This window comes from Salvelinus alpinus, chromosome 17 (genome assembly GCF_045679555.1).
Source record: "Salvelinus alpinus chromosome 17, SLU_Salpinus.1, whole genome shotgun sequence".
NCBI classification, from domain to species: domain Eukaryota; kingdom Metazoa; phylum Chordata; class Actinopteri; order Salmoniformes; family Salmonidae; genus Salvelinus; species Salvelinus alpinus.
Genome location: NC_092102.1, coordinates 20964941 through 20988762, shown reverse-complemented (window position 1 = coordinate 20988762; position 23822 = coordinate 20964941). Strand labels below are relative to the sequence as shown.

Here is a 23822-nt window from a genome sequence, read left to right as displayed (position 1 = left end):
TCGCCTGTCTTTCACTCCTCTCCTGGTCTCACTCCTACCCTCTCCTCTCTTCGCTTCTCTCCCTCTCTCTATTCTCTCTCTCGCCCACAGAGTTCTTTCAAGAGGAGCTCACAGCGTTCCCACGGTAACCAGTCTTCTGCTCCACAGCGCTGAGTGCACATGTGTTTCACCGCGTCCCGTCGTCAAACTACCACTTGTCTACATCTGAATGCCAAAGACACTGAATCAGGTAATAGTTAAGCAATCCACAATGGCCAGTGGCCAAAGGACAGCTGACATGTCAACTACAGCGAACTGGCTCAGTCCAATCACAGCCATAGATAGATATATGGACAGATCAGTATAGTAATAATGCAGATATAATGTCCTCAGTCAGTCAATGCTAAACCTTCCTACAGCACACAGAATAACATTTCCAAATGACAATTCCTATAGTTTCTCTGCTGTACAGTACAATCCCCCTAAATGTTAACCCCTACATCTGGGACACAAGGAACACTCTCTAGAGAATTGTTGCCCAAATGTAGTTATTGGAGGAGATTGTGTAAAGGGCTGCTGTGTGTGTGTGTGTGTGTGTGTGTGTGTGTGTGTGTGTGTGTGTGTGTGTGTGTGTGTGTGTGTGTGTGTGTGTGTGTGTGTGTGTGTGTTGTATGTATTTTGAATTTTCCTTCTTACAGTTGACCCAGTACTGGAGCTCATATGATAAAGCAGTCTACTGTGCAACACTGAAAACAAAGTCCTAGCTTACACTCAAATAAAATAGATGCTAAACTGAATCGACATTCTAGGGGTCAAGAGTGCATCTTTTATAATAGTTAACCTACTCATGTGTCAACAAAAGAATGTGTCATAAGTCATCATTTTAATTTCCTGCCTCTGTGCTGATTACCACAGTGCATCTCTAAATGACTATGTCACCACTCTGAACTGTTATTCTGTACACAACCACTAATTTACAGGAGCAAATGACTAATCGTGATCGTTCTAGCTCCAAGCTGCTGTGACATCAGCAGAGGAGGTGGGGGTGTTTAGACCCAGCGTCAACCCACCCACCCCTGTGTGAATATGTGAAGTGAGGGGGTCTGGGAGAGGCAGGGTAGAGGATGGAAGCACAACATCGTAACTGCCTTAGGGAACGCTTTACAGTTTCCACAGCAACCATGTATTACACAATATTTTATAAACCTAAGATAAGGACAGTGCACTCCACTTTAACATCAATCAATATCAATATCCAACAATCTGTCTTCACACTTCACAAGGTCACATTAAGGTTTTTGAACCATTGCAGCACAACTTTATGTTCGAGCCTACTAGAGCTAGAACTGAATACCAAACAGAGTGGACCGACAAAACCCCTAAATGTTTCTATAGAATTGAATATAAAGAAACAACCTAAAGAAACACACTGTCTCTCTCCAGGGAGTAGAGGTGTGTAGGGTTGAGACCTTGGCTTCAATTGCTGTGCAGTGACATGAAATCCCTGGGAGTTCCACTGAATGGTGAATACAGTACGAGCACGTGCAGAGAGAGCCAAGGTCATTTGTCGAGCCACTCAGGAGACAGGGACGGGGGGCTCAGGTCCAATTGGACACGGTCATCATGACCATGACACTACCTGATCTCATAAAGACCGACACATCACAGGAGACAACACTCCCATGGTCGAGGAATAGGCTGCAGTCTCAGATTACACTCCCCTCCATGTGGAGAAACACACAATATGATATCAAACAATATGATACATTGCATCATCACAATTCTTAGATAGAATATGCCTTTTCTCTCAAGAAAATATAAAAGGAAAGTGTTTTTGTGACTGTAGGGTAGAATGTGAGAGTAGACTACACAACCAGTAAAAGCCTCCATGTAGGGGATGTAGTGGGAGGAGATTTACTACTTGTTGAAGAGGATGCTGCTGCCTTCAGGGCATCTTTACTAGAGAGGGTCCAGAGAGATCTTAATATCTTATATAGCATACTGCTGTTTATTGGTATTGGTCAAGCAGGTTGAGCTAGATCCTATTCCCAGATCTGCCTGAGGCAAAGTGTTTTTCAGCAGTAACTTTTCAGCAGTACTTCAATGTTAAAGAGGCTTGAGGGGCTTCTGTCAGATAATCAAATTAATGATGTAATCATTGATGATTATCGTCAACATCTATCATGCCTTCAGTCAAAAAAGGAGAAAGGGTAAACCAGATGGTGATGGAGGAGAAAAGAGGGAGTGAGTGATGGGAGGGAGGGTGAGAGGATTCAAAAGTAATTTCTGCAGCTCCTCTGAGTCATATCTGCAGCAGAGAGAAACAGAAACAGTGAGGGGGAGAGAGAGAGAGAGAGAGAGAAGGATGGAGTGGAGAGGAAGAGAGAGAGTGAGTGTGTGAGAGATTCAACAGAATTAGCTTCCTCTGCAACAAAAGCCTATACCATCCCCTGCATTTCAAAAATGAATTAATGTCAGCCTACAAAGCAGAGGAAATATCTACATGTAGTGCCCTGAAGAGAGGCAGAGAGGGGAGGGAGGAGAGGAAGAGGCAGAGGGGGGAGGGAGGAGAGAGAGATAAAGAGCTGCAGGGAAAGTAAAAAACAGCCACCACCTGCACAATGCTCATTTGAGGTTCTAAACCTCATGAGAAAATGAGGAAGAGGGGAAGCTCCAACTATTTATTTTCTTCTATATTATATAACACAGAAGCAATACTCAGCAACTCAATAGGGAAATGTTATGAGAAAGCAATTTTGACCTAGATCAAAGTTACTGCACGTGCTACAGGGGTGCAGTCTTTCACCATGGGGAGAACTGTCATTTCCTCCCATTAAAAGACACCATGATAACCATAAGATACCAGGAGTGTTTACTGTCTAATAATGGACATTCCAGGAGATCACGCATACACACACACACACACACACACACACACACACACACACACACACACACACACACACACACACACACACACACACACACACACACACATAACTAATCACCCCTGGGCCAGGAGTAATTATACTAAGGTCACACTAATTAATCTTTCACACTCCCTCTGTGTGGGTCTCCCTCTCTATTTCACACATAGTCAGACACTCCCAAACATTTGCACAAGCATGCAAAAACGCACATACACTTACATAACAGAATACAAACAAACTCTGCATCCCAAATTATACTCTATTCACAAGTGCACAAATTTTGACCACCATTTTGAGTGACAGATATAGCGAAGACAATCAAGGAGGTGATGGAGTCTAGTCGAGTGTCATGAGACACAAATGCGCGAGACAATGGTGACAGGTGTGCGGGATAATCAGCAGCCTGATGACCTAGAGGCCGGAGAGGGAGTATACGTGACAACAACGTGTTTGTTAAATTCTGTTCAGACTTTTTTGTCGGCTAAATTAAGTTTGATCTGTCTTTTTAATTGTGTGCTCTGTATTTAGTTTAAGATAGGTTATAAGTAGGCTGTTTGTAAAATAAATATAATTAGCCTATTGCTGTAACTTGTTTATTAGGGTGGCAGGTAGCCTAGCGGTTAGAGTGTGGGAACAGTAACTGAAAGGTCGCTGGTTCGATAACCCGAGCTGACAAGGTAAAACATCTGTTGATGTGCCCTTGAGCAAGGCACTTCACCCCAATTTGCTCCAGGTGTGCCATACTACTATGGCTGACCCTGTAAAACAACACATTTCACTGCACCTATCTGGTGTGTGACAATAAAACATATTTTTTTATTTTGGGGGGAGGGGTACTGTAGGCAGTAGCCTTTCTTGGTAATTGCTGTAATATAGCCTGTTAAAAACTTTTGTTAAAGCTTAAACCAGTTCGCAAATGTTTTGTTTTATTCTGTTGAGCCATTTTCTATGGACAACTTAAGTTCAAACTGTAATGTTATGTTTGCAGCGATATAATATCCTGCTCGTATTTTCCCTATAAACAATGCCTTGACTTCATTTTTGATACTACCCTAAAAAGTTTAGAAACTTTTGAGAAGGTTTGGTGTGGTGTGGCTATTAGCCTATTATACTGCAGGCCTATGATATGAAGGCAGTGCGCACCGGCGCTCCACCTGACTCCAGACAGTTGAACTTGAGGTGAGGAAGAATGTTTAAGGCCTACCAGAGTTACTCCTAGAATCTAACAATATAATGATTATCTTTATAAAAAATATTCTGATTGAAAAATGTAAAATTAGTCTTCTCCTGTACGCCTATATCTGTATAGCAGACGCAGTAGCCTATCTGACAAGGTTAAAGAAATGCATGTTGGTGTCGTAGCATACCGCCAGCATCTCTCTGTCTTTCTCTCTGGGGCTAGGCATACGCTTCTCTTCCTTTATATTTCTTTTTTAATATTAATATCATACAGTGGACACCTAAGCCTATAGGTCTATGCATGCAATGCCCTGATGCATTTAGTGCTCAAATCTCTGACAGCTGAACCATGAGGTGGACATTTATTGTTTAGGAAAGTAAAAAACAATACAAAAAAAGGCTAAAAAGTTTTGCATATTGTCACGGGACCCTCCGGAACTGTCAAATTACGCACACCTGGTTCCTATTTCCCACTGATTGATTTGTATAAATGTGCTCTTTGGTTCTCCATTGGGCTGTCGATTATTGTTACAATGTCCGTTGGTCGTGTGAGTACCTGTGCTGTGTTTTCGGGTCTCACCCCGTGTATGTATTCGAGGTACTCCTCGCTCTTTTGTTTGGGTTTAACCCTGTATTTTGTATATGCTTGGTCTTCGTCCCCTTTAAATTTGGGTAAATAAAAACCCCTATTACGCATTCCTGCGCCTGTCTCCCGACTCATTATACCAACGTGACACATATGATACACATCCAACCACAACGAACAGTGTTTTTGTAATTTGTTATGTTTTTAAGAACATGTAGATATGGCTCATTTAGCCTATATCCCTCGTTTATTGACGACCCTGGCTGCGTGGGTGGACATCCCAATGGGTTACGCACCCAGTGCATTATGGATGGCCAGTAAATTTCTCAAATGTCCGATAAACTCTTCCCAGTCACTTGTCAGGCGCCACATTTTCAGTCAGAGTTTAACAATCAAAGTGCTAAGGTTCGAGGTTCCAAAATCCTTCTATGGATTATATCTATGGCCACACTATGCTGGAGTGCGTGTTTCCCAAATTGCTGCCTTCCCGACTGTAAGTGCTTGTGATAAAACTTACTCCACAGATTATTTTGGAGAAGCTATCCTCTGTGGCTAAATGATGCTCTCTGGTGTAGTATTTTGAATTATTTTATTTATGTCTCTTCAGACAGGACAAATATCATTTTGGGGGAAATTGTTTTGTATAGCCTAATTTTTGCAAAATGATTTCAATGTATCTGTCACGCCCTGACCATAGAGAGCCTTTGTTTTTCTATGGTATAGTAGGTCAGGGCGTGACTGGGGGGTTTCCTAGTTATTATTTTCTATGTGGGGTTCTAGTTTTTCTATGTTGGTGTTTGGTATGATTCCCAATTAGAGGCTGCTGGTAATCGTTGTCTCTAATTGGGGATCATATTTAAGTAGCATTTTTTCCACCTGTGTTTATGGGATATTGTTTTGAGTTAGTGCACGTAGCACCTCTGTAGTCACGGTTCGTTGTTAGTTTATTGTTTAGCTAAGTTTCACTTTCTAATAAATTGTGTGGAACTCAACATCCGCTGCGCCTTGGTCTGATAATTATTCCAGCGAACGTGACAGTATCCCCCAGAACCCTTACTTCCTGTGGCTACGCCCGAAGGCCTGCAACTCACACTGTTCATCTTCCCATTCGTGGATGCAGAGGGAATGGAATATGGGACAGCTGTTTGGGCTACACCACTGTGCTGCTGGAAGAAGAGATGGGCTAGTTTGTGCTGTTGTTACTGTGGTTCAGAAGCAGAAGGGACATAGTTTATCATCCTTTAAGTCAGGCCATTCTACTGAACATCACAGCCCTAGAAATCAGAGCACGAGAACCGGACAGTCACAGGGGCAATGTTGAGATAGTACATTTTCTTCCAACAGACAAACTAAGTGGCCACAAAAACCTAGTCTCTAAACCTAGCCCCTTTGTCCTGCCCTCCCCTCCTCCATCTCTCTTGCTCGCTACCTCTATCTTCCGCCATCTCTCTTTACCTCCCTGATAACAGATGGTGAACCAGTGTGTGTGTTCCACTGTTTCCCTTTTAGAGCGAAACATGCTGAGTCGGGGTCGCTCTCTCTCTCTTTACCATCCTCTCTTCTCTATCTCCCTCCCTTCATCTCTATATCCCTCCTCCCTCTGTCTCTCTCTCTCTCTCTTTGATCTGAACCATATTTAGATGGCTGAGGGTGACCTAAACATGGATGATGTAAATATTGTGTATATTAGTTGGTTGTTGTTGACAGATGACAGGCCTCACCAGTGGCCTGAGAATGAGCTGAATGGTGTGAGTTGGGTAAGGGTTTGAGGACAAGGTCAGGGCAGAGAAGAAACCAACACAGGATAACCTAAAATAAATCACAACTCCATATTACTGTAAATATGGCACTTGAATTGAAGAACAGTAGATACTCCTTTAACAACCAAGCTAAGTATACTACATGTATTGAATGTGGTACTTAAATTGAAGAACAACAGCTATTAGCTTAAAACCTAAACTAGAGTGCTAATGTGTCACAAGCACTACCATTAACACGGGAGAATCTGCAAACTGTCCTACATTTGCAATTCATCAGTGTGTTTAACACCCACATAAATAACTAATATGTGTTTCTATCAATAGGGGATTTTGTCTAGTCAAGAGTCTGAATCAATCTGATGAGGGACTGAGAACCAATTAATGAGAACAAATAAATTAAGATGAAGTCAAAAGGAGGGAATTAAGTCGTATTCCACCAAAATGAGAAATAATGTGATATGATTAATATGATTTGGTGATGTTATTATGGCTTCATAACACATACTGTAAAACAAATATATTGCTAGAAATGGTCATATGTTAGTATACAATAGTATTTTTACAGGGATCTGCCTCCACCCAAACAGCTTAGATAATACGCCTGGTACCTGAACATATTAGACCACATATTATTATCTGTGTGTGGAAGTAAAACTGAAAAGAGGCTTAGATTGTTTGCCACAGAAGTGTGTTTCCAGACCTTCACTTTAACTTGACCTCTAGCTGGAGATTCATGGCCAATAAGGCCTGACCTCTCACTCAGAAACCAACCTAAAGGAAAGTGCATTTCTGAGCAGACGTGGGCGTCAAGCTATATTTTTATGATTTTGAAGGACAAAGGCATGGAGCAGAGCATAATCATTTCATATGGTTTCTCCACATACACACACATGCGAGCACACACACGTGAACACACACACGTGAAAACAAACACGTGAACACAAACACGTGAACACACACACACACACACACACACAGTCTTCCTCTGCACATTACACATCCCACTCCTACACATAAAGCATAAAAAAAATCACTCCTTCACACAGATCTCACAACCCTGATAACAAAATCAGCACACTCATAAAATGGAACTCAAACACGCAAGTCACTGCATTGAACAAAACACACAATGCACTGACTATACATTGCACTTGCTGAACTAAAACTCAGAAGGTATTACAGTAACGGTCAGCCTGTGTAAAATGAAACCCTAACCCCCTGAGTACACACAGTATCCATAAAGCTCCAAGCAGCTTCAGCAATATCTAATCATCCTCTAGTCCTCGGTATGTCAGACACTCGCCCCTTGAACACAGCTACACCTATTAGAGACCGTGTGGTTACAGTGAGCACATCACTTCCCTTCAAACTGAAGTGATCCGGATGCAAATATCCCTTCACTTTTACTCAGTGGTGATGTCACTCACTGAGGTAGACAGAGGAGTTATACAACTGTAGCAGAGCTGTTTGTTTGTCTGATCACAATTAAATGAACAGTATGCCAACTCCTTTTAAGCCAGATTAAGTAAGATCCGCCACAGGGAACATATTGGGCATGAATAATTTGGGCATGTTGGTAACATCCAGCTGATGCTGAGAGACTACCATCAAGGAACAGTGACAATTAGTGACAATGTTTTACTCAGTCAGGGAATAAAATCATAACACCATATCCATCAAGCAACCCATGCTTCAGTGGGTTGTGGGAAGAATGCACTGGGAGGAAACATGGGAATTATACAAAAGAGAAACAGAACTCACTTTCTGCGGATGGTGGAGCTGTTGGTGTCAGAGCTGTCTGTGTGGTCCAATCTCTCCCGCTGCTCCCTCTCAGCTGGGTTCGAGCCACAGGACATGCCCCGGGTCAGCCTGGTGTGGGCACGTCTCTCCCGGCTCAGCCCTGCAGGGGGCACCACCACTGCAGGGGGTGGGGCGGTGACGGGGCTGGGGGTGCTGCCACTACCTCCACTACTGCTGCCAGGGTGGATGGGCAGGGAGAGGGGCTGCTCTGCTCTGTGGTTGGTGTTGCTATGGTTCTGTTCGGGGAGCTCCGGGGCTCGTGGAGGAGTGGGTTTCTCCAGCCTCAGGTCCTGGTTCTCCTGGCTGACTCGGTCCAGCTGACCTTCCAGCTCCTCGATGCGCCGCCGCTGGGTCTCCATGAGCTTGGCCTGGCTCTCGATGATGTTGTTGAGCTCCAGGAGGTACTCCACGGCCCGGTTGGGGCTCTCTGGGCTGGTCTCCATGATGGAAGGCCTTGCTACAAGGAGGCTCCAGGGTACCACCACCTCCGCCGTTACGACCCTGGAGCTCCAGATCCCACCCCCCCACCAGCCCTGATGAGTGGGGGGGGAGAGGGGAGGACGGACAGGGGGGCTGGAGGAAAATTAACTTGGGGATTGTTTTTGTCCCTTTCTACTTTACGCAAAAAGCCTTTCAGAGATTCAGAGACGGCAAGGGACACAACAGTGTGTCGACAGTTCCTCGAATGATTACATATCACAGTATCTCAAAGCAAGATGGGGTTGGTTGCAATTGTTCTACGTCCACAAAAGATGGCTTCAAAAAGAAAACAGTGCAAAGTTGAAAAACAAGTAAGGGGTACAACTGAGTGTGGTTAGCTGAAGGCTTAGTGTCTTTAGATTCAGCATCTTGAAGGATGACGGAAGATTGAAATCCAGGACCTCGGGCATCAGGTGTCATTCCAAATGATCAACCAAAATCAAACAATAAAAAAGAGAGATGGATCAAGGCAGAGAAAAAAGAGACAGAGAGGTATAGTTGAAATCTGAAACAATAAATGCACATTAGCCATCTTGCCAATTCAATATTCCTCTCTCCTATGGAGAGGCAGACAGAGGGGGTTACTGTGTAATACAAGATCAGTGAAATCAAAATAATACACACCAGTGACTCTTGTCATAGAGCCCAGTGTTCTCCTTGTCAACTTCAGTCAAGATGTGTTATCATTTCAACAGTCAATTTGTCTGAAAACAGGTCGATTCTCTCCAAAATGATTAATGATCACAAAAAGTTCTGTCTCCCCCGATGAAAAGGGGAGGGAAAAAGGGGTCCGGGAAATTGGCTTGCTATGTTCTCCCACTAATAAGCAGTTTTGTCAAAGATTATATAATAAAAAACATTCCATGTTCCCTCCCACATCCCTCCTGCCGTCTCTACCTCATCCTCTTCACCCCATAACTAGATGTGTCTTTGGAAAAGACAAAATGAAGACGTTGGAAGACTGATTCATTTCATTCTTAGAGGTCCAAGTATTCACCCCTGCCCTGTACAGACCACATCCAAAAGCCCGAGGATGGTTTAGGCTATAGATTTTGCCCGAGTGTCCCTCGTAGATTACCGCACCGTGTAGCTTCACCTCACGCGTCCATGACGAAGAGTTGCCTAGTCGAACTCGAGTCTTTTAAAAATCTTTAGACAGTTCAATTTCTTTCCGAAAATTGTTAGCTGAAAAATTATATAACTGTAAAATATTCCACACGTCTTCAATACACATACTTGATCTGTATAAGGAGTTTCCACTTGCCTGTGTCCTGTTCCCGACGTTTCAGGGAAAACCAATAAAACAATCCGCTGCGCACTTTCTAAAATCCCATGTGATAAAAATAAATAAAGTGCATTTATCAAACTATTTTCAATGTTTTACCCATCTGTAATCCACTATGGTAACAGTCGAAGTAACTTCACACCAGTGGTGGTACAGATATGCGAAGAGATGGACTCCTGGCAAATCTGTGAACTGTAGGCTATGAGCGCGCGTGGGTCTCAGGGGCGCTCTTGTGCGGACGCGCAATGTATGATGCACATTATAGGCGATTGACAAATGTAGGCTAGAGCATCCGCACCTTAAAATGTATATTTTTCTAAAGCGTTTTTATTGAAATATGGTCTTCTATGATCAATTTAACGAAATCGTTATGTGCATATGATATGCATTTATCAATGGCTTTAATTCCAATTGTTGAACTGTTTTTCTTATTGGTTTTCAGCCATTATGGCTATACAGATTACTGGTTTGATGTAAATCCTATTCTTTGTAAACATTCCCCAAAATCTCCACAGTGAAGGGAAGTTAAAGTAATTTCCTAAAGCCGATTCATTTCGCACTTGACTCAGCTGGAGAAAATCCAGAGGGCGCTGGCTTTCTGCGCTATCAATAACTTTAATTGCAAACCGCTATGCTGAGGAGAACCTAGTCATTACCAGCATAGGCCTACAGTAATATGTCACTATTGGTAATAGGCTATTGCCTCCTCTCATGGCTCCCTATGTGCGTTTTCTTCAGAGTAAGCCTAATGACACAACACTACTTCAATGAAGCGTCAGACTATAGCCAAAATAGCCCACTAAAGGGCCTCTGTGCCACAATATTTTTAATAATACAGGATTAAATAACTGCCATTTTCCCAGTACAAAGTTTGTAAAGGTCTTTGTGTAATTGCTCATGTCACAATAACTGTGTGTGTATGTTGGAGAAAGACAGATGGAGAGAGAGAGAAAGAGTGTATGCATGTGGGCGTGCATGTGTTAAAGGTGAGGCAATTTGTTGTACACTAATAGTAAAAAGCCTGATATTAGATACGAGAGTACATGGAGAGATGTGAAATCCCTGCTCTTCCACAGAGCCTGGTAAATCATTCATGTGTTACTAAAAGATCAGCCATTTGCCCTCTCCTGATACTCATACATCTGCCACACACACACACACACACACACACACACACACACACACACACACACACACACACACACACACACACACACACACACACACACACACACACACACACACACACACACACACCCTGTGTGCCCTGTTCCTCCTCTCCCTCTCATACATTCTCAATCCAGGCGCATCTAAACATCTCCATACATACTCCATCTCCATCTGCCATGCTAACACTGAAGCTATTCAGACACCACCTCTCTCCCCCTTTCACTCCTGCTATACATCTCTCATTCCAATTTCTCTCCTTTTTCACTCCCATCTTCCTTTCCAGCTCTCTTCTGCTACTTGTTTTTATCTCTCATTTGTTTGTAAGCCTCTATGAGTCCCAACTCTGACTCAGTGGTGATTTTGGAGATGTTGATTTGATGGCTGTCAACATCAGTACAGGGTAGAGGAGAAAAGGGTCCTTATGTGCTCTGAAGCACTGCCCTCCAGTGATACCAAAGATAAGATGGATGAAACACACGCACGTACACACACACACACGCGCACGCACGCACGCACGCACGCACACAATCACGCACGCACGCACACATTTGGTGATGCATTTCCACCCTCACCCTCCGCACTGTACCACATTTTACTGCCATCTACTGCTTTAAGTAGAAAACATCTTCTCAATGAACCTCGTCTCATACTCACACACGTATTGTCAAAATAGATGAGAGAATTATGTAAAGTAATATAAATATTTTATTAGCAGTTTATTTTAAGTTCGTTAACAATTTATTGGCTATTATCTTCTTTAGGAAAATGAAAAAACGAAGCATTGAAAAACACAAGTTACAACAGTAACAACAACATTCTCAATAAAAAATGGAGCTTAACTGGACTGGTTCGGTAGTCATGTGCTGATGTGTAATAATTGATTCATATTCTGGTTAACACTGGAGACGTGCTGTGCTAGTTGTGATGTGACACCTCTGCTTTTTTTACATTGGCATGAGAAAAAGAATGTAAAAACTGTATCTAAAATTAGACAACATCTTTAATTTATACATACTCAGTTGCTTCCCTCACAACACTGTTTCGGTGGGTCATATAATTCAATACATACAGCGCCATTTCCAAATGTTTTGAATAGGATGTCAATTGAAAGCAATATATGTCTTCCTGTATTTAGTTTTCAGTACTTTAACTTAATATATATTGGTTTATTGATTATATATCTCAATACCTGGGGATTTAAAAAATACATCTGTACAAAAATAGCATATTTGGGCCCTAACTCCCATAACTGGCTTACAATTGTCTGCCAATTGTTTGGCAAAGCACTGACAGATTGATTTAATATCTTGTCCTTTATTTATTCAGATAACTCAATGTCAGGAGTCGTTGGCTGTTTTTACTGAAGATCAATAGACAGGACAAATACGTAGATATTTGATCATTTTAGTCATGACAGGGGACTATAACGACACACCCACTACTCATTCATTATCCAAATGCCACATACACAGTATGAGCCAGCTTAATGGTTCAGTATGGGTTTGGTTACCAAGGCAACTGCAAGTGGCACTTAAGAGTAGTGATGAACGACTCCGGGATTTTGGGAGTTGAATCCGACTCTGACTCCTGCTATCAGAGCGGTTGGAGTCGACTCTTTCTCCACTCCGACTTCAATTTGACAAAACATTCCAAAATTAGCTCCAATTAGCTACAGCTGCATTGTCAGAGTGTGTGCGCTGAACTGGGTGATTGATTAGCAATGCATATGGAGCCATTTGATACCAAAATATTCTAGGCTTAACCAGTAGCCAACATCAGCCTAGTTCCCACGGCACATTTTTTTTGAATGACTCTGATTTTTTGAAGTATCCGGCTGAAGATTATGTGCGCTGACGCCGTGCTGTCTGTGAACACTAGCTCTGGTCCAGGGAGTAGTGTTAACCACGGTTGCTTGTGCAGCTAGCTAGTACTTGTATTGTTTTGAACCTTTATTTAACTAGGCAAGTCAGTTAAGAACAAATTCTTATTTACAATGACGGCCTACTAAAAGGAAAAAGACCTCCTGCGGGGACGGGGGCTGGGATAAAAAATACAAAATAAAATATAGGACAAAACACGCCATCACAACAAGAGATACACCACACACACTGTTGGTGTGTACCCATGCTGTTGGTGTGTACCCATGCTGTTGGTGTGTACCCATGCTGTTGGTGTGTACCCATGCTGTTGGTGTGTACCCATACTGTTGGTGTGTACCCATGCTGTTGGTGTGTACCCATACTGTTGGTGTGTACCCATACTGTTGGTGTGTACCCATACTGTTGGTGTGTACCCATGCTGTTGGTGGCGGTAACATACAATCCTATCTGGCAACCTTCGACCTCCTGTCTCATCTCGTATGTCTCACAGCGTCAGTGGCGTGATAAGATATCTGCTGGAGTCAGATCCTATTGGGATTTTAAGAGTCGACTCTGACTCTCTGTGGTCAAGGAATCAACTCTTTTGGAGTCAACTCTCCACCACTACTGAAGAGGGCACAGCACTACTGTAGAATAGATAGTGTCTCTGTTCTTACTTCCAGGAAATAACATTTTGACAATTGAAATATTTATGCATGCTGTATTACTTTGGTAAGATTTGTTTGATAGAAGGGTTTACCCTGATACTTAACCAATATCACAACATTCATTTCAATAACATGAAATCACAAGTCTATAATATTGATTAAAATGTTTTCAGTAGCCTTTATCTTTTATATGTATTATTATATTTCACAGTACCAACAATACTAATCAGGGCTCCATTAAATATTGTATATACAATAGCATTTAGATATGTATTTAATACAAATATTTAGACAGTATATAGATTGCACACACAGCACAAACTGGCTGTCAAAGTCACGGTCCTCTGAAAGTCATCACAATCAAATGAACACACAGAACAGCATCTATGTCAGAACAGTTGGATTGACAGTAGGAGTTGCAGGTACTATACGATACCAACCCTTCCCTTCACATTCCCTGGACAAAGTGTAGCCTGGGTTTGTTGCATATTATTGCTCAGTATCATGAGGTATTATGCTGTCTCTCTATCTACAGTGGAAGGGAACTGAAACTCCAATACTTAAGTACAGTGGCATGTATCACTACAGAGAGAAAGACCATGCCAGTTCCTAAAAACTGCAGGAGGACAATTCTATTGCAACTCCTGAAGGAGAGCAGAGAAAGGTGCTGTATACAGAAAGAGGACTAGGGGATTTCCACAGAGGAGAAGAGAGAAACTGATTTCTGTTCCACTGGAACATTTAAAAATATTTACAAATGAACATTGTCAACAGTAAAATCAGTCAGAAACCAGCTGTCAAAAGGCACAAAGAATATTACTAAATAATATGACATATCAAAAGCGTCACAATAAAACTAACTGTGTTGAGTATAGTTTTAAAAAGCAAGCATATACCGGTATGTGAGAGGGGATACAGTTTGGTACTCTTCTTGATCATGAACCCTTGATATGATAACGGTTTCCTCAAACAGCATGTATATGTTTGCTTTGCTATCTATATTCCCGATTCTTCCATGACTCCTCTTCCCCTTCCTCTCCCTCCTTTTCTCTGTTCTCCTGCAAGCCTGTTCTCCTGTATGACCTCAGTGATTCTCTGTTGGCTGGGTTTGAGCCAGGGGCCTGGGAGCAGCAGGGCCGGGGTCCCCAGAACAGACCCCTCTGTGAGGGCCAGCGAGAGGCCAGAGACACTGGCAGCATACACACTGCCATCTGAGTGGCTGGTTACTGACTCTGCATGCTCCAGCTCAGAGGAGGGAGTTAGGAAGGAGAAGGGATCTCTCTGTAGTGGAGAGGCCATGCGAGACTCCAAGGAGAGCAGGTTGTTCAGGGACTGAGACCTTTCTCTCTCCTCATCATTTATCCTCTTCCTCTCCCACTTTATCTCCCTCAACCTCTCACTCTCCAACTCCCTTTCTCTTTCCATGTCCCATTCTCTCCTTTTCCTCTCCCTCTCTTCCACATCCTCTTCCTCCCAGTCTTGCTTGGGCCTGGGCAGCCTTTTGTTAGTAATGGGGAGATAAGCATCTTCCTCTTCATCTTCTTCCTCCTCTTCCACCTCTTCTTCCTCCACATCCTTCTTCTCCTCTCTTTCCTTCACCTCCTCCTCTTCCTCTGTTTTCCTGTTCTCCCTCTTCCTGACCCTCTCCTCACTCCTGCTTTTCCTTTTTCTATCTCTCCTCCTCTCTCTCTCCCTCCCTCTCTCATTCCCCCTCTCTGCCTCTATGTGTATGTTATCGTTGTTATGTTTCCTCAGGGCATCTCTGGGTAAACTGTGAGAGCCTCCCTTGTTCCTGTTCTTCCTCCTCCTATCCCTCTCTCTCACCTGAGTCCTCTCTCTCAGGCCGCTGCCTCCTGTCTCACTGTCCTCCTCCTCCTGTCTCTCAGGACCAGGGTCTGAATCAGGGCTGTGTCTCACTTCCCCTGCTCCTTCCTCTCCCTCTGAGCTGCTGCCTCTGCCTCTCCCTGACCTACTTCCTTTCTTCTTGTTTTCTCTCCCTTTCGAAGACCTCCCCCGCTTCTTCACCTTGGACCTGTAGCTGCGGCTCGCCCGGCGGGCCAGGTCTACTGCAGCCACACTCTGCTCCTTGGGGTGCTGCAGTGGGAGGAAGGGGGAGGTGACTCTGCGCTCACGGCCTGATGAACACACAGGGAGGAACCCAGGAAGTAGGGAACAGAGAGAACACATTGAATAGGTGGAGAGAATGAGGAGAGTTAGAGAAGCAGGTGATGTTACATAACCACTGTAGAGGAACTCCAGAGTTCACAGGGAATCCTTGTAAGAAACTGTAGCTGTATGTGTGCAGGTTGTGTTCTCAACAGCTGCTACTTCCCTGACCTCCAGGTAACCCTTCGTTATAACCATTACAGTATATCAACATTGTGTGCTCTCATGAAAATGTCTCCTGCATTGTTGAAGCGTAGAGATCACTAGCTCTCTTTTGCATTGAGCAACACTTAGAAGATTCTAGTGGCAAGGTTGCACACACATCAATTCAACCAAGGGATATTGTTCTCATTGACTTAACTGGCACCCCTGTCTCAACATTTCAGCATGTGGATGATCATGGTCTCACAATGAGGGTTTCAACGCACAGAGACACAAAAGGTATTTTCAACAACGAGAACAGTAGAGACAACATTAAAGACAACATTAAAGACAACAGCAAAGACAACAGCAAAGACAACAGCAAAGACAACAGTAAAGACAACAGTAAAGACAACAGTAGAGACAACAGCAAAGACAACAGTAAAGACAACAGTAGAGACAACAGTAGAGACAACAGCAAAGACAACAGTAAAGACAAGAGTAAAGACAACAGTAGAGACAACAGCAAAGACAACAGTAAAGACAAGATAGAGACAACAGTAAAGACAACAGTAGAGACAACATTAAAGACAACAGCAAAGACAACAGTAAAGACAAGATAGAGACAACATTAAAGACAACAGTAAAGACAAGATAGAGACAACATTAAAGCCAACAGTAGAGACAACATTAAAGACAACAGTAAAGACAACAGTAGAGACAACAGCAAAGACAACAGTAAAGACAAGATAGAGACAACATTAAAGACAACATTAAAGCCAACAGTAGAGACAACATTAAAGACAACAGTAAAGACAACAGTAGAGACAACAGCAAAGACAACAGCAAAGACAAGATAGAGACAACATTAAAGCCAACAGTAGAGACAACAGTAAAGACAACAGTAGAGACAACAGCAAAGACAACAGCAAAGACAACATTAAAGACAACATTAAAGACAACAGTAGAGACAACAGTAGAGACAACAGCAAAGACAACAGCAAAGACAACAGCAAAGACAACAGTAAAGACAACAGCAAAGACAACAGTAAAGACAACAGTAGAGACAACAGCAAAGACAACAGCAAAGACAAGATAGAGACAACATTAAAGCCAACAGTAGAGACAACATTAAAGACAACAGTAAAGACCACTGTAGAGACAAGATAGAGACAACATTAAAGACAACAGTGAAGAAAACAAAAAAGACAACATTAAAGACAACAGTAGAGACAACAGTAGAGACAAGATAGAGACAACAGTAAAGACAAGATAGAGAAAACATTAAAGACAACAGTAGAGACAACATTAAAGACAACAGTAAAGACAAGATAGAGACAACATTAAAGACAACAGTAGAGACAAGATAGAGACAACATTAAAGCCAACAGTAGAGACAAGATAGAGACAACATTAAAGCCAACAGTAGAGACAAGATAGAGACAACATTAAAGCCAACAGTAGAGACAAGATAGAGACAACATTAAAGACAACAGTAGAGACAAGATAGAGACAACATTAAAGACAACAGTAGAGACAAGATAGAGACAACATTAAAGACAACAGTAGAGACAAGATAGAGACAACATTAAAGCCAACAGTAGAGACAAGATAGAGACAACATTAAAGCCAACAGTAGAGACAAGATAGAGACAACATTAAAGCCAACAGTAGAGACAAGATAGAGACAACATTAAAGACAACAGTAGAGACAAGATAGAGACAACATTAAAGACAACAGTAGAGACAAGATAGAGACAACATTAAAGACAACAGTAAAGACAACAGTAGAGACAACAGTAGAGACAAGATAGAGACAACAGTAGAGACAACATTAAAGACAACAGTAGAGACAAGATAGAGACAACAGTAGAGACAACATTAAAGACAACAGTAGAGACAACAGTAGAGACAAGATAGAGACAACATTAAAGACAACAGTAGAGACAAGATAGAGACAACAGTAAAGACAACAGTAAAGACAACAGCAAAGACAACAGTAAGGACAACAGTAGAGATAACATTAAAGACAACAGTAAAGACAAGATAGAGACAACATTAAAGACAACAGTAAGGACAACAGTAGAGACAAGATAGGGACAACATTAAAGACAACAGTAAGGACAACAGTAGAGACAAGATAGGGATTGAGGAGGAGACAAATAAATGGAGGACTAACAGGAACGATTACCAACCGCGTATTCTCTGTCCGGCCGATGACATAGAAGCAAGGCTCGCCTAGCTTGGAGTTGGTCATACATAGAGACAGACTGGACAGCTCCACTGACAGGGAGAGAAGAGGAACGGAGGAAGAGCAAAGAAGAAGAGAAAGATGTGGAGTAAAATAAAACAGGGAAAGAAGACAGGAAATAAAGAGAGAGCAAAGGAAAACGTGGTGGGGAGGTAAGAGGGAAGGTAAGAGAGAAAGTGAGAGATGAAGGGTTCAAAGAATGAATCACAAGGAGAGAAATAATAAAAGGAAGGAAAGCCCCAAAAAGAGAAAAAAGAAAAGCATTGTTAGTAATTTAGTAGAAGGGTAAGAGGTTATACACCCAAGACAGCCAGAGAGATATAATACAGCCAAGAGAGATATAATACAGCCAAGAGAGATATAATACAGCCAAGAGAGATAAACAACAGAAGTTTGACAGTTTGAGGAGGATTCTCTAGTGGTTATGCTCAGTTGAATGTCCTGATTCTCTCTAGTTTACCGCCACCTTATCCTCAGTCCTCATCCCACCTAGTCTGTTAAAATCAAGTGAAACTGAGTGACAGTTTGTGCTGTGGAAGGAGTGTCTCTGGGGTTTTACAGTGCTTCCAACTTCTACCCCCCGGTCCTTTTCTGTGTCTTACCGTAATCTGGTACGTATCCGTTGCCTTTCTTTAGCACCAGGTGTATGCGGTGTCCTCCCCTGCGTATCTGCTCTACAGCCAAGCTGTGGGTCATCCCTGCTGTGCTGTCCCCATTGATCTCCACCAACTGGTCACTTACCTACAGCACACAGTTACAGCACAGTCCTAAAGTTGAGGTAACTTACAGTTTTACAGGGAAACATTAGACACAGCATTCTTTAAAGAGGTACCCTCGGTTGGTCCAACATTCTAAAACAATACACTCACCTGTATTTTGTGGCTGCGTGAGGCAGGTCCTCCCTCCATCAGTCCTAGTACGTACAGACTCATGTTGTACTCATTTCCCCCCCGCAGACTGAACCCAAAACCTGTTGGGCCGCGGTCTAGATCCACACTGTAATACCTAGAGTCATGCTAAAGAAGAAACAGAGAGGGAGAGAGAGAGGTGCATGTCAGTCTCCGGAGAAGAGAAAGATACACAGACAGAGAAACGGTGAAAGCGAGTGCGAATGTCTCTGTGGAAAGGAAGCACTGACCGAGGACATTATACACTCACTCAGACACACATAATGGACCGATGGCCCCTGCCCTCACCTTGGGTCGTGACCTGTGCCCTTTTCTGCTTCTGTAATTGGGGTCATAGTCTGCGGTCTCTGATAGGCTGGATGAGTCTGAGAGAGAGGAGGGGTGAGGTTAGCATGTCAATGAAGACGGAGAGTAAAAAGGTACTGGATGCATGTACACACAGAAAACATTGACAGTGTCTTAGTGACCCTGTGAACTAGAATGGGGAGGAGGTTAGTTTATTTTCTTCTTAAATGTGAGTGTATAGGCTGTGTGTGTATGTGTGTAAATATGTGTGTGTATACAGGTGTGTTTCTTTGCACTCACATGTGCTAGGACGGGGGATGATGGTCAGGCGTAGGGTGTTTCCAGCTCGGCGCAGGATATGGGCAAGCTCCCGGTGGGGTAGGGTCACCACAGAACGCCCATCGACCGCCTCCAACCGGTCACCGGGTCGGATCTGACCGCTCCTCGCCGAAGGACTGCCCCGACGCACCGTCACGAACCGGTGAGGGAGGAGGGAGGCGGCTGGAGAGAGAGAGTGAGAGAGTGAGAGAGTGAGAGAGTGAGAGAGTGAGAGAGGGAGAGAGAGGGTGAAGTTCCACAGTTCCACCATCTCATAAACCCCTAATTAGTCCTGTATCATACAGGATCATACAAGAGCACATGTTCCTCAAACCTCAGACACCAAACCATTGGTTGAAGTACAGTGCTGCAGTAGAAACTTTAACACTTGAAGAGAGAGATTGACACAAACCTGTTCCTCACCTGTTCCTCACCAATACTTGTATTTTTGTTTGAATTGGTTGCTAATTAGAGTGAAGAGCTATTGAGCGAGGTCATCTAAAAGGGACACGTGGGAACAGAGAGAGGGGATCTAAATCATCCTGGTTCGGGCCAGAATCCCTCAAAACAAGCTGTAATTAAGCCTATGCTGTTTTTGGCAGGGTTATATAATCAATGACTGCACTTAGTCTGTACACTCTCTATCTTCCCATCTCCAAAGCTCTCCTCTCCTCCTTCATTTCCCCATCAATCAGCCTATCCCTCCATCCCCCTGACACGCCAAGGACGAGTTTTTGTCCTTGTTCATTTGACAACATTTTCAAGTACAACATGTCTTCTAACTGTGTGTGTTTCAATCTTTTTTAGTACCAGAGACAAGCAAAGACTTGACTCTTATAAATTCTATACATAATGTAATAATTCCCTCTGTCCATTTCGCTATCCCAATACTGCAGTCCTTTTCTAAACTGTAGGCAAGAAATGTGTTGCATAATTAGCCTACTATTAGCAAAGGACAGTAACCTGGTCTATACTGACCTATTTAAATACACTCTCTCTTTCATACACACACACCAAACCACACACTTTATTCAGTCTATGATGTTTGTGCTTGCTTGACATTTTCCCTGACTGTGAGAAGAACCCTGTCCAGCATTTCCCAGCCCCACCTCCCTCAACTCAGTTTACAAAACATCACTCACACTCCATTGACTCACCCTCACTGTCATGCACAACATCAGAGACACAGACTGCAGCTAAGGTGGCCCATGGTGTGTGTGTGTGTGTGTGTGTGTGTGTGTGTGTGTGTGTGTGCTTCTCTGAAAAAATGTAAGATCATAACTGAGGATTGACATGGGAAATGGATAATCGTTATACAATGTCATGTCTGTTTCCATGAAAAATGCAATCTCAACCCTACAAAATGAACCAATATCGTTAAAAAGTATGACGCAATAATTCACTGAAATCAAGAAAATGAACGCATTGGCTTCATTCATTAAACTCCTAAACTAACTCGGCTAAAAGACTAGTTAAGGATGATATTGAGAGGCTAGTTAAGGATCTTACCTGACACCCTAGACCCACTCCAATTTGCATACCGCCCCAATAGATCCACAGACGATGCATCGCCATCGCACTGCCCTATCCCATCTGGACAAGAGGAATACCTATGTAAGAATGCTGTTCATTGACTACAGCTCAGCCTTCAACACCATAGTGCCCTCCAAGCTCATCATTAAGCCCTGGGTTAGAACCCCGTCCTGTGCAACTGGGTCCTGAACTTCCTGACGGGCCGCCCCCAGGTAGTGAAGGTAGGAAACAACACCTCCACTTCGCTGATCCTCAACACATGGGCCCCACAGGGGTGCATGCTCAGCCCCCTCCTGTACTCCCTGTTCACCCATGAATGCATGGCTACGCATGCCTCCAACTCAATCATCAAGTTTGCAGATGACACAACAGTTGTAGGCCTGATTACCAACAATGACGAGACAGCATACAGGGAGGTGGTGAGATGCCAGGAAAATAACCTCTCCCTCAACGTCAACAAAATGAAGAGGTTGATCGTGGACTTCAGGAAACAACAGAGAGAGCCCGCCCCTTTCACCATCGACGGGACCACAGTAGAGAAGGTGAAAAGCTTCAAGTTCCTCGGCGTACACATCACCGACAATCTGAAATGGTCCACCCACACAGACGGCGTGGTGAAGAAGGCGCAACAGCACCTCTTCAACCTCAGGAGGCTGAAGAAATTCAGCTTGGCCCCTAAAACCCAAAAAAACTTTTACAGATGCACCATTGAGAGCATCCTGTCGGGCTGTATCACCGCCTGGTATGGCAACTGCACTGCCCGCAACTGCAGTGCTCTCCAGAGGGTGGTGCGGTCTGCCCAACGAATCACCGGGGGCACACTGCCTGACCTCCAGGACACCTACAGCACCCGATGTCACAGGAAGGCCAAACAGATCATCAAGGACATCAACCACCCGAACCATGGCCTGTTCACCCCGCTATCATCCAGAAGGCAAGGTCAGTACAGGTGCATCAAAGCTGGGACCGAGAGACTGAAAAACAGCTTCGATCTCAAGGCTATGAGACTGTTAAATAGCCATCACTAGCCGGCTACCACCCGGTTACTCAACCCTGCTGTACAGTTGAAGTCGGAAGTTTACATACATCTTAGCCAAATACATTTAAAATCAATTTTTCACAATTCCTGACATTTAATCCTCGTAGAAAATTCCCTGTCTTAGGTCAGTTAGGATCACCACTTTATTTTAAGAATGTGAAATGTCCGTTTAATAGTAGAGAGAATTATTTATTTGAGCTTTTATTTCTTTCATCACATTCCCAGTGGGTCAGAAGTTTACATACACTCAATTAGTATTGGGTAGCCTTCCATAAGCTTCCCACAATAAGTTGGGTGAATTTGGCCCATTCCTCCTGACAGAGCTGGTGTAACTGAGTCCGGTTTGTAGGCCTCCTTGCTTGCACACGCTTTTTCATTTCTGCCCACAAATTTTCTATGGGATTGAGGTCAGAGCTTTGTGATGGCCACTCCAATACCTTGACCTTGTTGTCCTTAAGTCATTTTGCCACAACTTTGGAAGTATGCTTGTGGTCATTGTTCATTTGGAAGACACATTTGCGACCAAGCTTTAACTTCCTGACTGATGTCTTGAGATGTTGCTTCAATATATCCACATAATTTTTCTACCTCATGATGCCATCTATTTTGTGAAGTGCACCAGTCCCTCTTGCAGCAAAGCACCCCCACAACATAATGCTGCCACCCCCGTGCTTCACGGCTGGGATGGTGTTCTTTGGCTTTCAAGCCTCCCCCTTTTCCTCCAAACATAACGATGGTCATTATAGAGGACATTTCTTCAAAAAGTATGATCTTTGTCCCCATGTGCAGTTGCAAACAGTAGTCTGGCTATTTATGGCGGTTTTGGAGCAGTGGCTTCTTACATGCTGAGCGGCCTTTCAGGTTATGTCGAAATATAGGACTCGTTTTACTGTGGATATAGATACTTTTGTACCTGTTTCCTCCAGCATCTTCACAAGGTCCTTTGCTGTTCTGGGATTGATTTGCACTTTTCGCACCAAAGTACGTTTATCTCTAGGAGACAGAACGCGTCTCCTTCCTGAGCGGTATGACGGCTGTGTGGTCACGTGGTGTTTATACTTGCGTACTACTATTGTTTGTTCAGATGAATGTGATACCTTCAGGCTTTTGGAAATTGCTCCCAAGGATGAACCAGACTTGTAGAGGTGTACAATTTGTTTTCTGAGGTCTTGGCTGATTTCTTTTGATTTTCCCATGATGTCAAGCAAAGAGGCACTACGTTTGATGGTAGGCCTTGAAATACATCCACAGGTACACCTTCAATTGACTCAAATGATGTCAATTAGCCTATCGGAAGCTTCTAAAGCCATGACATGATTTTCTGGAATTTTCCAAGCTGTTTAAAGGCACAGTCATACACTTAGTGTATGTAAACTTCTGACCCACTGGAATTGTGATACAGTGAATTATAAGTGAAATAATCTGTCTGTAAACAATTGTTGGAAAAATTACTTGTGTCATGCACAAAGTAGATGTCCTAACCGA

The 23822-nt window shown here is 43.2% G+C and overlaps 2 protein-coding genes across 10 annotated transcripts in view; both read right to left on the bottom strand.

The window, feature by feature from the left end:
- Nucleotides 1-10209, bottom strand: part of LOC139542465 (IQ motif and SEC7 domain-containing protein 1-like) — a 44621-nt gene extending 34412 nt beyond the window's left edge. For 4 of the 6 annotated variants that reach the window (XM_071347910.1, XM_071347911.1, XM_071347912.1 and 1 more), the window contains exon 1: nucleotides 8196-10208. In XM_071347910.1, the coding sequence (XP_071204011.1) occupies nucleotides 8196-8677 (482 nt within the window). In that variant the 5' untranslated portion in view covers nucleotides 8678-10208. Of the gene's footprint in view, nucleotides 1-8195 lie in introns of all 6 variants that reach the window. The other 2 variants (XM_071347908.1, XM_071347909.1) reach the window with 2 other exon arrangements.
- A 1649-nt stretch (nucleotides 10210-11858) lies between these two features.
- The window catches only part of LOC139542464 (membrane-associated guanylate kinase, WW and PDZ domain-containing protein 3-like), a 47228-nt gene continuing 35264 nt past the window's right edge, over nucleotides 11859-23822 (bottom strand). For all 4 annotated transcript variants that reach the window (XM_071347907.1, XM_071347905.1, XM_071347904.1 and 1 more), the window contains exons 13-17: nucleotides 19748-19948; nucleotides 19451-19527; nucleotides 19124-19270; nucleotides 18857-18995; nucleotides 11859-15831 (exon numbers count right to left, since the gene is read on the bottom strand). In XM_071347907.1, the coding sequence (XP_071204008.1) occupies nucleotides 14693-15831; nucleotides 18857-18995; nucleotides 19124-19270; nucleotides 19451-19527; nucleotides 19748-19948 (1703 nt within the window). In that variant the 3' untranslated portion in view covers nucleotides 11859-14692. The remainder of the gene's footprint in view (nucleotides 15832-18856; nucleotides 18996-19123; nucleotides 19271-19450; nucleotides 19528-19747; nucleotides 19949-23822) is intronic.